The following is a 12,996-nucleotide window of genomic DNA, read 5'->3' on the forward strand; positions in this document are numbered from 1 at the left end:
AGAAAACTTATAAAATGAAGCATTTTATTGGGGGCTTACTTTAGTTTTAGAGGGTTAGTTCCTAGTCACCACGGTGGAAAACATGGCAGCAGGCAGGCAGGCATGGTGCTGCAGCAGTAGCTGAGAGCTTACATCTGAAGCCTCAAAGCCCACCTCCATTGATAATAGGCCGCACTTCCTAATTTTTCCCAGACAGTTTCCCCCAGGGCCATGCATTTAAACTTAGGAGCCTATGGAGACCATTCTCATTCAAACCACCAGTTTGAGAGCGTCTCTTGTTCAGCGCAGCCTATGCCAGGCTAGCTGGCCCACAAACTTCCAGGGAGTCACTTGTTTCCACCCTACATCTCATTAGGGGCTCTGCATTGGGACGTCTGGATTACAGACAAGCACATCACCACATCCAGTTTAAGTGGGTGCTGGTGATCTGAACTCAGGTCCTCATGCTTGGTTAGCAAACACTTTACCCAAAGGCCATTTCCCCAGTCTCTAACTGCTTACTAGAAAGCCTGTCCCTGGGGCTTAGGTTCTACTTGATATCCTCACTAAGTACAAAAAGCTGCCTGGCCAGAGGGGCCTGAAGGGTAGGGAAGATAGCACCACTTCCTGAGGACAGAGGATGGATCAGGAAGAAAAGCCTGAAGCAAGGTGGAAAGTTTGGTCAAGGGACAGGTTGTACTGCTGGAGCAGGAGCTAGGGATCTGGCTTGAGCTTTGTGCCAGGCTCAGGGGAATTAATACTGGAGTTCCGAGGCTGCTGCAATTGTCAGCCTGTGTGGCTTGAATTAAAGGTCAGACCCTATAATAAACCTTCAGGAAGCTGAGATCTTCAGGACCACAGAGGACCAGGGAGAAGTTTTCAAGGCCTGCTTACTCCACCGGAAGGAAATTTCAGAAATTGCCAGCTTCACTTTTAGGGTCAGTGAAAGGAAAGAACATGACCTCAGTTCTTGGGACTTCTCCAAAGTCAGCCAGCCCCAAACCATCTGCTTGATAGATAGTATGAGAACCAACTTTCCAAACAGCTGGATGATATACCAGCAGGGGGCTCGTTTGCTCACTCTACATCCAATCCAACCAAGCCATTCTCCCTACACTACCCCACCACCCAGCTCATCCAAGACATCTGCACATCCTCTTTGACTACTTTGACCTCTACTCAGGATGCTTCCTTCCTTGAAATGTGAACCTGAGCATATCACTCTTCTCCAGGAAGCCCTCTGTGACTTCTCAGGCTCCCGCCATCTTCACAGGGTTTACTGTCCTCATTCTTGTTTTGTTTTTTGAGACAGGGTTTCTCTGTGTAGCCCTGGCTATCCTGGAACTCACTCTGTAGACCAGGCTGGCCTCGAACTCAGAAATCTGCCTGCCTCTGCCTCCCAAGTGCTGGGACTAAAGGTGTGTGCTTAAGTACACATCTTGATTGCAGCTATGAAAAACTGGGTAGTGGCTACTGCTTGCCTTTCCTGCCCAATCACATCATTGTAGTCAATATGATGTGGCCAAATGGCCAGAACCTCTCTGGATGACAGCTGAGGCCAAGAAGAGTCAGCACAGCTCTAATGCTAAACCAACTGTGTCCAAACCTCTTCTTTCATTGGAATAGATGAGAACATAAAGAGTTTTAGGCATCCAGTGGTCACCCTCTGCCAGGACATCTCCTTCAAAGTAAAAGCCATAGCAACAGGAGAAACTGTGGAAGAGCATGCACTAAGCATGCTCTAGACCCTGGGTTCAATCCTCAGCACCAAAATAAATGAAGAAAAAAAAAAAAAAAGGAAGCAAATTGCTTCTAGAAAGGAAGCAGCCCTCCTTGGATTCTGGAGGACACATTGCAATCCTAGGAGCTCTCTCTGGTAACATCGAAAGCCACCAGCTTGTAGTGAAGTCTCAAATGGAAAAGGTCTCTCCAGGCAGCACAGATAGGGCTGGGTAATGGCCTGGCACTGGGCTCTTAAGATGTAAGCCCTATGTGCTGGAACTACCAGCAAATGTGAGAAATACAGCATGGACCTCTCTCTATAAACACCAGAGAGCCAATAGGCAAGGCCCCTGGGCTCTAGAGTGAAGCTGGGCCATCTGTAGCAGAGACTTTTGAGAAATAACTCCTGTCACATGACTAGGTCCTCCTTTTGATTACATTCTTGATCATCAAGTGACCCGACACCAGAACTGTTATGACCTGCCAAGGTAGAAATGTTACCCCAGCTTGTCTGCTGATGAACCAGGTAGAGGGACTAAAATGGGACAGTGGCTACATGACAGACAATTTAAGGGTCATCTCGAAAGACCAGAGCCTCTCCCCAAGGTACAGAGCTGCAGGTATGCACCTGCTCAGAGCGAGGGGCACACAGGAGACTATTTCACACTCCTAGACCAGGACTTTTGAACTAGGACTATCACCTTCCAGAACCTAGAAAAGGTTTGGCTGGTTTTAGACAAGAAGATCTGGTAGAGGCACAAGGGGTGTGTGGTAGTGGTGGACACCTTAGAGTACACAGAACATGAAGGCCTTTGTTTCATACCAGAAAGCACTGTCACAAAGGAAAACCAAAAAACAGAGTAGATTGGCCATTGTGGGCAAATGCACTGAGCACACGAATGCCACTGCTGATGGAAGAGGGGGGCCAACGGTACAGAGTCCCGCATACCAAAGGCCTCTGCTGCCACCATCTGACTTCCACATACACAAGTGGCATGCATGCCCTCACACATAAACAAAATTACTTTTTAAGAATTATTTCCTATAGTGAGAATTTCACCTGCATTTATATTATGTGCACCATGTACATGCCTGGTGCCCATGGAGGTCAGAAGAGGGCATAGGACCCCATGGAATTGGTTGTAAACCACCCTGTGGGTGCTGAAAACTGAACCTGGGTCCATTGTCAGAACAAGTGCTTTTAACTGCTAAGCCATCTCTCCAGTCCTAATTATTTTTAAATTGAAAAAAAAAAGAAAAAAAAGTAAATCCAGCAGCTGTTGGCAGGGAGGCCACTGGACTGCAGTGGGAAGGGAGCATGTGCTTGGGGCTGGCAAAGGTCTCGATCTGAGTGTTAACTACAAGGTGCCCACGTTCTAGTGCTTCACTGAGTTCATCTGCTTGCTTGCTTGCTTGCTTATCCAGAAATCTTGGTGTCGGAAGCATGGGATGAGAGCAGGTGCAGATGCTAAGGCAGGCAGGATGGTGTGCTGGGAAAATAGGATCCAGCTTGCTCAGAGCTGCTACGGAGGCCTGAGCGAGCCCCATGCAGGACACAGCTGACTCCAGGGTCCTTGAGATCTTGAGCTCCTGGATGTGGCTGCTCTCTTACTTCATTCCTCATTCCAACGATGATTAAAAACACAACAGAAAGGGACACTCGCAGCAGAAAAGCCCTAATTTAAGAAACATGTCCACACTCACCTTCTCGGGAACACTCGCTGTCGGGGCTGACCCAAGCTCCCTCGCTAAAATGCACAGCTGACATCTGGCTGCTGTACATCTGGTCTTGCAGAACCACAGCGGTGGCCAGCTGTCTGAAGTTAAGCCTGTCCCACAGTCATCCCACAGACAGGACGAGAGCTGGCTCAGGTTATTAGCTCCTCAGAACTGTGATGGTTAGTCTTAACTGTGAACTTGACACAACCTAGCATCACCTGGGAAGACAGTCTGTGAGGGGATATATAATGAGGTTGACCTGTGAAGGGTTTTCTTATTTGAGTTGAGGTTAAAGACTCACCCAGAATATAGATGGCTCCATCTCATGGGCTGGATCCTATACTGAATGAAAAGGAGTGAGCTCACTACTGGCATGCACTAATTCACTCACTCATTCATTCATTCATTCATCCATTCATTCTCATTACCGTGGATGTGAATTACTTCAAGCTCTTGTGGCCTTAACTTCTCCACAGTAACTTCAACCTGAACTGAATAAACCTTTCCCCCTAAACTGCTTCTGTCAGTTATTTTTATCACTGCAATGATGACTAAAACCATATTTCCTGGTTATTCAACTTTTCCAGGCCTGGGGAAATCTCCATTTGCTTTGCAGAGTGTCTGTAAAGCCCTGGTGTTGGGTGTGCCCAGGCTTAAGCTCACAACATGCACACATACAGCTGAGCATCATGCTAGCCTTTCTAGGGGACCAAAAATTCTCCTTCTGTACTCCAGAGACACAGCCCAACCTCTTCTCTCTTCCACCTGCAAAGGAGCTGAGGTCTCGGTCTGTAGCCACTCACTCCCCCTGCCGGCAGGACACCACAATGTGGCTTTCCTGAAGCCTCCTCCTTATCTCTTGCAAAAACATCCTGTGACTCACAAGCTGCCTCACAGAAGACAGACATGTGCTGGGGTCCTTCCTGCCCTTGTAGGTGCTCAGATCCCAGGGATGGCCTAATATGAGGCTGGCCAAAACAACCAAAAAACTGTATCTGCATTGTCTTCCAAATTCTAAGAAACTGTTGGGTCACAAGGACAATGACAGCTGCCTGGGAGGTTGGGGAAGACATCATAGCAGCTGCCTCCTAAGGTAAACAGTACACAATTTTCAGGCAAGGGGAACCAGAGAGAGCAATTACATGCAGAGCCAGAGGAACACAAAAGAGGGCAACACCAGGTTTGAGGGGTTCTACGTGTTTAAGCCACTTCTGGAACGTTCTGCCGGAGAAGCCTGATTGAAAAATAAAAATTTAGCTACATGTGGTGGCAAATGCCTTTAATCCCAACACATGGAAGTCTCAGAAACAAAAAAACAAAAAGAAAAGAAAAATTTAGCTGGTTACTAGGGTCCTAAGGCTTTTCCATTGTTATACCTGACAGAGCAAACCCTTCACTAGAGAAAGGGCTTTTACACCACACACACACACACACACACACACACACCTGCATGTGTTAACAGAGGGCAGACAGGGCCACCTGTGTTCTATGTTCCTACTCAGTCTCCTACCCTTCTCAAGAAATGGCCCAGTATCATCGATTACGTGGCAATCTTTGTAAGCTTGGCCAGCTTTCCTCCCTCTGCAGTAGGAGAACAACCTTTCCACATTCCTCCTCATTGGCTGACTGGATTAGCTATGAAAGCTTTGGGCACCAGATAGGGAAGGTGCACGGACTTAAGTCCTCAGGAGCATCCTAGACAGTCCAGACCCGAGCCGGCTGGGGAGAGAGATGCACAGTTTGGTCCTCAGGAAGGCCACACTGCACCCTCCACAGCCCACACACCCATGAAAGCCAGTGACCAGTGAGATTTGTTTCAGGTGTTTTATTAAGTGGGCCATACTGTAGCTGGTTTCTAAGTTGCAAAACAACATAAATTGAACAGTAATAACATAGCCAGTTAGACTGACAAGCTTTTCCTTCTCTTAAAGAAAAAAAGAAAAGAAAAACAAATACTTAAAACACACAATGGCAGGTTAAATAAATAAGATAGATGAAGAAAAGACAAGCCTGTTAAACATGCTCATGTTTACTCCTGTGCAACTTTGTGCCAACAGGAAACATGATTTTCTGCATGTAGCACAATGACATTGTCCTGGCATGTCTCCTTCCCAAATAATACTGACAAAAAAGGGGAAGGGGGGAAACGGATGTGGAGCTGACTCGGCAGTGCTTGATCAGAGGCACTGCTAAAAATCCCTTTGATTGGAGCATGGGATGTCCCACTCGCACACCTGTGCATGGCCTGTGAAAGCCAGATAGCCAGAATAATGTTAATATAGAAAACATTAGTTTAAAAACGATGTGGAATGGCCTCACCGACGTGACGGGGCGGCATGTGGAACAGCCCCACACTTGTTGAAGGCTCAGTCTGGGAGGCCACAGGCTCCCAGCGTGCGGCCATGCAAGGGAGGCACCAGCTTCAAAACAAGCAGCACCAACCTTGCCCCTCTCTGTCTCTTTCACATGAAAGTGTGTAAAAAGCAGGTCAGCAAATAAACTCTAAAATAGATTATTTTTTTTTCCAAAAATCCTCTAGTTTTCTTTTTACAGTAAGTATACATATCCTCTCTGTCCCCCACAACCTGCTTAGGTCCCTCTGGGATGAAGAGGCAGAGCTGCAGGGAGTCTTTCTGGGTCCTGCTGCTGGCTGGTGCTCGGAGGTCAGATGTCAATGCCCTTAACGAGGGAAGTGTCCAGTGTGATGTTGAATTCTTGCAGGGTCTGCAGCACTCGGATCAAGGAATTGACGAGTGTGTGGTCCTTGATCAGCGCCACGTCCTCATACATGTGCGCAGTGATGGGGCAGTCGGCCAGCAAGGCTATCCAGTGGTGCAGGAGGTGATCTCTGGTAGGGTGGGAGTGATCCAGGTAGGTCAAAGCAAGGGAAAAGAAAGACACAGGCCAAGGCCAAGTTGGGGGTGGGGGGGATCCTTGAACTTAGTGAGAGGATGAGGAAGCTGACCCCCTCCCCCATAGCCCCACTTCCCTCTCTAAAGGAGCTTGCTTTCCACCACTCAGCCCTGGGAAATAACCCAACACAATTATCCCTGTCACCTGCCTCTCTTTCTCCACCTCCTACATCTCCCTAGACAACCTAGCACACACCAGTTACTAGGCAGACGTGAGCACTCCTCCCGCCATCAAACAGAGGTCCAAAACATTTCTTTTCTCCACAGCTAACATCACACACTAACATCGCCAGAAGTGCTAAGACACGTGACACTTCCCATCTGCCAGCTGTTGCAAGAGGTTTAGTTTTCATGACACCACCACCTGTATGCAATGCCACCAAACGGCACAAAATGTTGGATCCTCTGGAACTTTTGTTAGTAGCCATGTGGGTGCTGGGAACCCAACCTGGGTCCTCTGCAAGAGGAAAGGGTCCTCTTAACTGTTGAGCCATCTCTCTCCAGCATCTTTTTTTTTTTTTTTTTTTTTTGGTTTTTCGAGACAGGGTTTCTCTGTGTAGCCTTGGCTGTCCTGGCACTCACTTTGTAGACCAGGGTGGCCTCGAACTCAGAAATCCGCCTGCCTCTGCCTCCCAAGTGCTGGGATTAAAGGCGTGAGCCACCACGCCCGGCTCTCTCCAGCATCTTATTTACTTTTGTGTTGTTGAGATGGAGTTCTTACTGTGTTGCTCATGATGGGCCTTGTATTTCTAGGCTCAAGCAATCCTCCTGCCTTAGCTCCCCAGTAGCTTGGGACACAGCCAAATAGTACTCAGTTCAGAGTCTGTATTAACTCACACCAGCTCTCCTGCACACAGCCTGAATACCATGCCTCTAGTCTATGTGGCCTTCCTACTCTCTCAGTGCTGTCCACTCTGATGCATATTACCCATGATGTCAGCCCCACATTATCTCAGCCTCCTCATTAAACACCGCAGCCCTAATACAGAAGGAATTTTCTCCATCCCAGGTCTTGTAGCCCCCGCTTCCTTCGAAACGTGCTTCCTATCACTGACCTCCCGTCATTCTGCATGCCATTTCCTTCCACTAAAGCCTCACCGAAACACCTCCTCCTCCCTGAAGCGTTCTCGGGACTCTCTCCTCTCTAGGGTTTCGCACATCCTATGAGGGGTAGTTTGATAATGTTTGACACCTTTTACTTTTAAACGTGACCAGCAAACTTCCCAGCTCAGCTTTCTTCCTACCACTTTCCATAAGGCCCCTGAAATTCAATTGTTTTCTGAAAAAATAACTATACATATTTACTTCCAATGTCCCCAACAGGGTGGTTTTGAACCTTCCCATCAAGATGTGGCCTCCATCTTCCTTAATCATACACATTCTACTTCCCAGGTCCCACAAACACACAAGATACATAAGAAAAATCAATGGCATAAAGGGGCCCTCCAAGGCAGGGCCATGGCCAGTGCCCACCCTGCAGGACAGTGCCCACCCTATTGCAGCATCTGAATATTGGCTGCTGCACACTCTGGCCCTGTAGTACCTGGCTCCCAGGCACACCAGCATCTGAAATTTGCCGTCCTTGCCAATGTTCCGGGGCGTGTTGTTGACTGCAGTGACAAAGCGACAGAAATTGCGGGCCCGTGTGTGCCAGTTTTCTTCTGGAACTACGTCATTCTGTTCTAACGTCTCATAATAGGTTTGTGCTTTCTCTGTGAAGAGAAGAAAAGCTGTGACAATGGCTCCTCAAACCCTGACCTGCAGGCCAGGGGCTGTGGACTCTCCAAGCCTACACAAGCAACTTCAGGAGACCAAAGCAAGTTTTAGATTTTATTTATGTAGCCCTTAGCATGAGCATGCTCTTTTCCACTTGTCTGAAAGGACAAGAAAACTCTGAGGACTGTCTCCTGCATAAAAATTCTCCACACAGGGTTTGGGATCCAATACTCTCAACTGTTGTTTTGGTTCTATAGGGATAGAGGGTGAGGAATTGGGGCTATGCCTATTCTAGATGAGAGATGCTCAGAAACTCTTTTGGTCCAAATTTTCCGAGGTGAGGGGTCATACCAATGAGCATGGCGTTGGTGTGCTCTCCCAATATTCCCTACAAGAAAACCTGGGCAAGCAAATAGCAGACCTAACTAAGGGCTGCCTGATTTGGCTTCTACAGCTAACCCATATGCCATGCAATATAAAGACCTCCACATCAACACACTTTTCCTACTCTTCTCCCTAGACCAGCTCACCCAGGAAATCCCAAATGAAGACATTTTTGAAGAGCCGGGGTGATTTAAATCCATGCTGAAAAGCTTGTTCCAGTGCTGAAACGAGACCACACTCTCCACAGAGCAATAGTGTCAGGCTGCCACGCTAGGAAAGAAAACAGGATAAATGACAGGCAGGTCTCAGCTGAGTTGCCCTACCACTACTACATCCTTAAACCAGAGCCAGGCCAGGAGGAAGCAAACCAAACAGCTCTTGTCTGTTGTCTAGCACCAACCACAATGGCTGGCATACTCTTTCAGTGAAGAACTGGTGAAGGGCATGTGATAGAATTGGAGTCACATACAGGAGACTGCCCAAGAGGGCACACAAAGCCAGTGTAGTCATCATTTGGATAGACACAAGCAAATCCAGAAAAAGACAGGAAGAGGTTGTGTTAACTGGGGGACCCCAGAGACTCCACTTAGTCATCAATATAGAGGGCAAACAAAACAACTGAGGCAAAGGCTCCTGAGGAAAGAGTCCATCCCATCCCCAAACAGGCAAGGCATATGCTGTTCTGGACTCTGGCTAGGCATGGGAATATGCGCCTATAATCCCAGCACTCGGGAAGTGGAGGCAGGAGATTGTCACAAGTTTTGAGAGCAGGATGGGCTACATGAGGGGTTCCAGGCTAGCTTGAGATATTCCAGAAGACCTTGTTGATGACTCTGGACTAGCCAGAGCACATGGACATTGAAGAGCATAACAAGGTGACTGCAATATCAAGAGGACTCCTCTGGGCTAGAGGGCAGGAAGGCTCACTCACCTCTTTCTCAGGTTTATGGAAGTGCTTCACAATGCCATTGACTGCCTCCCCGATGGACTCCTGGATCTGCCCAGTGTTCAGCTCTGAGAAAATCAAGTAGACAGCCAAAGTAATCTCAGAGGTTATCAAGCAGCAGACTGAGAACACAGAATAGAATTGGCCCATGACAGAAGCAGGAGAGTGAGAACTCAGAAAGCAGAGACTCTCGCCCACCTACTTCTGCAGAGACAGCTCTTCCCAAAACTCTTTGAGGGCAAAGTCAAGCTAATCGGTTCTGTCTCTGAGATGCTGGCCCAGTTTACTTTCCACTTCACTCTGGAGCTCTTGGTTTCCATAAGAGAGCTGTGTGAACAGTCACCAGGAAGGAGGAGACCAGAAATTACCTCTCTCTCTCTGACATACAGGAACATGGAACAAGACAGATCATCAGTGTCCTTCCAAGTCTCCAAAGCAAAGGCCACATTGACATGATGATCAAGAGAGGAGATGGCTTTGCCAGCATTGGTGGCTCCTGCCACACTCTACTCTAGCAGGGGCAGCTGCAGAGTGAGGCCAGGACCTCAGAGACCTACCCATTTCCAGACTTTCCTCCTACTCACTGGGCTTATTGTTGGGCGAGATGGTCACAAGTCTCCGGATGACACTGGGGGACTGCTGTAGTGGCGGAGTGCGACAAGGCCTCTCATCCACCTCAGGTAGGGAAGTGAGCAGCTCCCCAACAAGCACGCGCTCCAAGCTTCCATCGTCCATACCCTTCCCCAGCCATCGGCCACATGGAAACCTAGAGGTAAAACAAAGGCCTTGTGAGGGCTACTCATTCCTCCAGCATCCTCCCCTGCTACTCGGTGGCGCCAGTAACAAAGCCAGTCTATGGGACAGGTCACAAAACCAGACTAGGGGCTCCTGGACTCTCTCTGTCCCACAGTAACGTTCACTGGAATTACCTGAGTGGCTTGAGACACATGTCCATCAATACCATACATGTTTACTCAGTTGAAAACCATCTGGATCTTTCAAATACAACAAGGCAGAGCCAAAGAGAAATCACCAGGGCTATCAAACCTTAAGAGGCTCCTTGAGAAACTCATACTCAATTCTTAAAGAAAGCCCCAGGGGTGCATACCCAGGGTCACTCACTTGTAGGTATGTCCTGTGATCTCATTCCTGACCATCACATATTCCACAAGCCATTTGGCATACAGCCCAGAATTATCATGGCCAATCTGGACAGTGGTGAGCTTCCCCAGGTTCTGGCACTGAGGGAGTAAGGAAAAGAAGCCAGGTCAGAAAAGCAGGAGTGGCAGTCCTTGGAGGCACAAATCTGACTGGCTGTCTGCCTCCTGGCTCAGCATCTATAGGAGCAAGGCTCACAACTCTACCTACTGCAAGTTTTGGCAGACCAGCATTGTCTCCTAGACAGCTCATGGCTGAGAAAGAAGATGCTAGTCTTAAAGGAAGACCAGGGTCTGGGGTCAAAACACTCCAGGTTGGTCCTCCAGCTTAACAAATACCCGTGTGTTACAGTTGAAAGAACTCCGGAGACTTCCCCAACAATCCAGCCCATTCCCACGTACGCCCTCGTATACAAGTTCTGACATATAAACTCCTTCCAGCAAGTGACTACGTACAAGGTTCAGATTCTTCCCCCCAGGTCAAGCCTAGTCCTGGCCTAACATTGTCTCAGAACAGGTCCACTGTGCTGATACACAAGGCTGTGAAACAAGGCCTCTACGACGTCCTGCAGAAAATTCCTACAGCAGCTGTTACAAACTTGGATCACCACAAAGCCTTGGGTTGGGACCCCAGATATCACATACCTCAAAAGTCATCTCTAGCACATTCCTGGGAATCTGCAGGATCTGTGTTTCACCCAATTCTCCTGATATACAGATCCATGGATTGGCAGTGAACATGGAGCCTCCCAGCTTCTTGCTTGGTACAATCAAAATGTGGTATGGAATCACTGTTTAGAGAAGCCACAGAGGTTAAGGTGGGGATTGGGAATCTCTCACAGCTGATGGGAGGGACCCTGACTTACTCCAGCTTCAGGAACAACACTGGCATGACTGAAGCTCCCACCATGCTATTGCCAGCAGATCCCCTGGCTGCTTCACATATCAGCCTTGCTCTTAATTCTTCCCAGGGTCACCACCCAATAAAAAACAAGCCTATCTGCAGGCTCAGCTTTAAGTGTAACCAACTCCTAACTGAATTTCATCTCAGAGTGCTTTGTAGTCTCTCACCTCTTGAGCCCAATAGCATAATGATAATATTAATCTTAGCAGTCTACACAGCTGCCACCTCTCTTACAGGGCACAGAGAGGAAAACAGTTTGCCCTAGGTCTTTTAATTCCAGTTCACTACTACTCCTACCAAGCCTACAGCCCTACTCTCTGGGAAAGAAGATGGGACAAAGATGAGAGAAGAGTGTGAGCTGCTGAGCAGTGTGGCTATGGAGCAAATTCAAAGGCTACCAAGTAAAGACTCTTGGCATCATAGAAAGATGAAGTCAAAGACCTTAGAGTACTTTGAACCCTCCTCCTCTAAAAATATGGAGAGTGAGGCCCACAGCTCTGCACACAGGAATTTAATGAGTTAGGGGCAGGGCTGGCCTGGCATAATGGCCTACTGTCACATGGCGTTCTTTCTGCTACTTCAGGAAGACACCTTTCTCTCTGGGGCTACTCTAAATCTATAATGCTGAGATACTTCTCAGGCTGAACACAAGGAGAACTCTTCAGAAGTGTGCAGGATGGACGATAAATGCAGCCCCAGCACACTTTATGTCCCTAGGCCTCGAGAGCAGTTTGTGGAACAACACTGACTGACACCATGGCAAACAAAAGGATGAGGACAGAAAGTTGCCACCGAGAAGGAGCTGCTCCTTCTTACCTCCCCCACGGAAGCACAAGGCAAACAGACAACAGGAGGGGCCAGGCACTGATGTGTACACCAGCATGCCAAAGGTAGGGGCAAGAAGGACTACCATGGCTTGATGTCAGTCTTAGCTACACAAAGAGACTCCTTCTCAAACATCAAGGAAATAAATAAATAAATAAATAAATAAATAAATGAAATAAAGTACAAAAGAGACAGCAAGCCTGGGTAGGTTCATGACGCCTGGCTAGAACAGGCCATTGAGACTGGAGCAGAGCTACTCACGGATGGTTGTAAAGACGTTGGTGAAGCAGAAGTAGTCCACTGCGTTGAAGGAGAGCAGGTGATAGAGGAACTGCTCCTTCTCGTCATCACAGCGCAGGAAGGCGTAACGCTTATACAGCTTCCTGTCAGGCAGTAGCAAGACATCAACACATCAATCCCCAGCCAAGAGGACAGGAAAAAAGATAAAAGTGCTCACTTTCACAAGTAGATGGTTTAGAGAAGCAAGAGGTGGCAGGCCTCAAGCTCCTTAGGATCTCTTCATAAAGGATGGAGACTAGCCATTCTTTATGGCTGATGCCAGAGGCTTAAGCCACAGCAAGTCCAACAAAATCACATGCTGCATGTTGCTGTACTGTCACAGCAGACAGGTCAGGAATCTCCTTTTCCGAACCAAAGCCCAAACTGCAAAACCATTGGAGAGAAAAGGACACTCAGGCTTCTAGCTGGGCTGTCGTCTTTTTTTTTTTTTTT

At 48.0% G+C, this 12,996-nt stretch overlaps 1 protein-coding gene across 2 annotated transcripts in view; it reads right to left on the minus strand.

Annotated features, from left to right (window-relative positions):
* Window positions 1-5,230: 5,230 nt before the first annotated feature.
* Dennd5a (DENN domain containing 5A) overlaps window positions 5,231-12,996 on the minus strand; it is a 66,762-nt gene continuing 58,996 nt past the window's right edge. For both annotated transcript variants that reach the window (XM_029479382.1, XM_021166335.1), the window contains 8 exons: window positions 12,526-12,647; window positions 11,181-11,326; window positions 10,501-10,619; window positions 9,963-10,144; window positions 9,364-9,446; window positions 8,579-8,702; window positions 7,876-8,044; window positions 5,231-6,268 (listed from right to left, as the gene is read on the minus strand). In XM_029479382.1, coding sequence (XP_029335242.1) covers window positions 6,085-6,268; window positions 7,876-8,044; window positions 8,579-8,702; window positions 9,364-9,446; window positions 9,963-10,144; window positions 10,501-10,619; window positions 11,181-11,326; window positions 12,526-12,647 — 1,129 coding nt within the window. In that variant the 3' untranslated portion in view covers window positions 5,231-6,084. The remainder of the gene's footprint in view (window positions 6,269-7,875; window positions 8,045-8,578; window positions 8,703-9,363; window positions 9,447-9,962; window positions 10,145-10,500; window positions 10,620-11,180; window positions 11,327-12,525; window positions 12,648-12,996) is intronic.

The sequence above is a fragment of the Mus caroli genome, chromosome 7 (genome assembly GCF_900094665.2).
Source record: "Mus caroli chromosome 7, CAROLI_EIJ_v1.1, whole genome shotgun sequence".
Taxonomy (NCBI): Eukaryota; Metazoa; Chordata; class Mammalia; order Rodentia; family Muridae; genus Mus; species Mus caroli.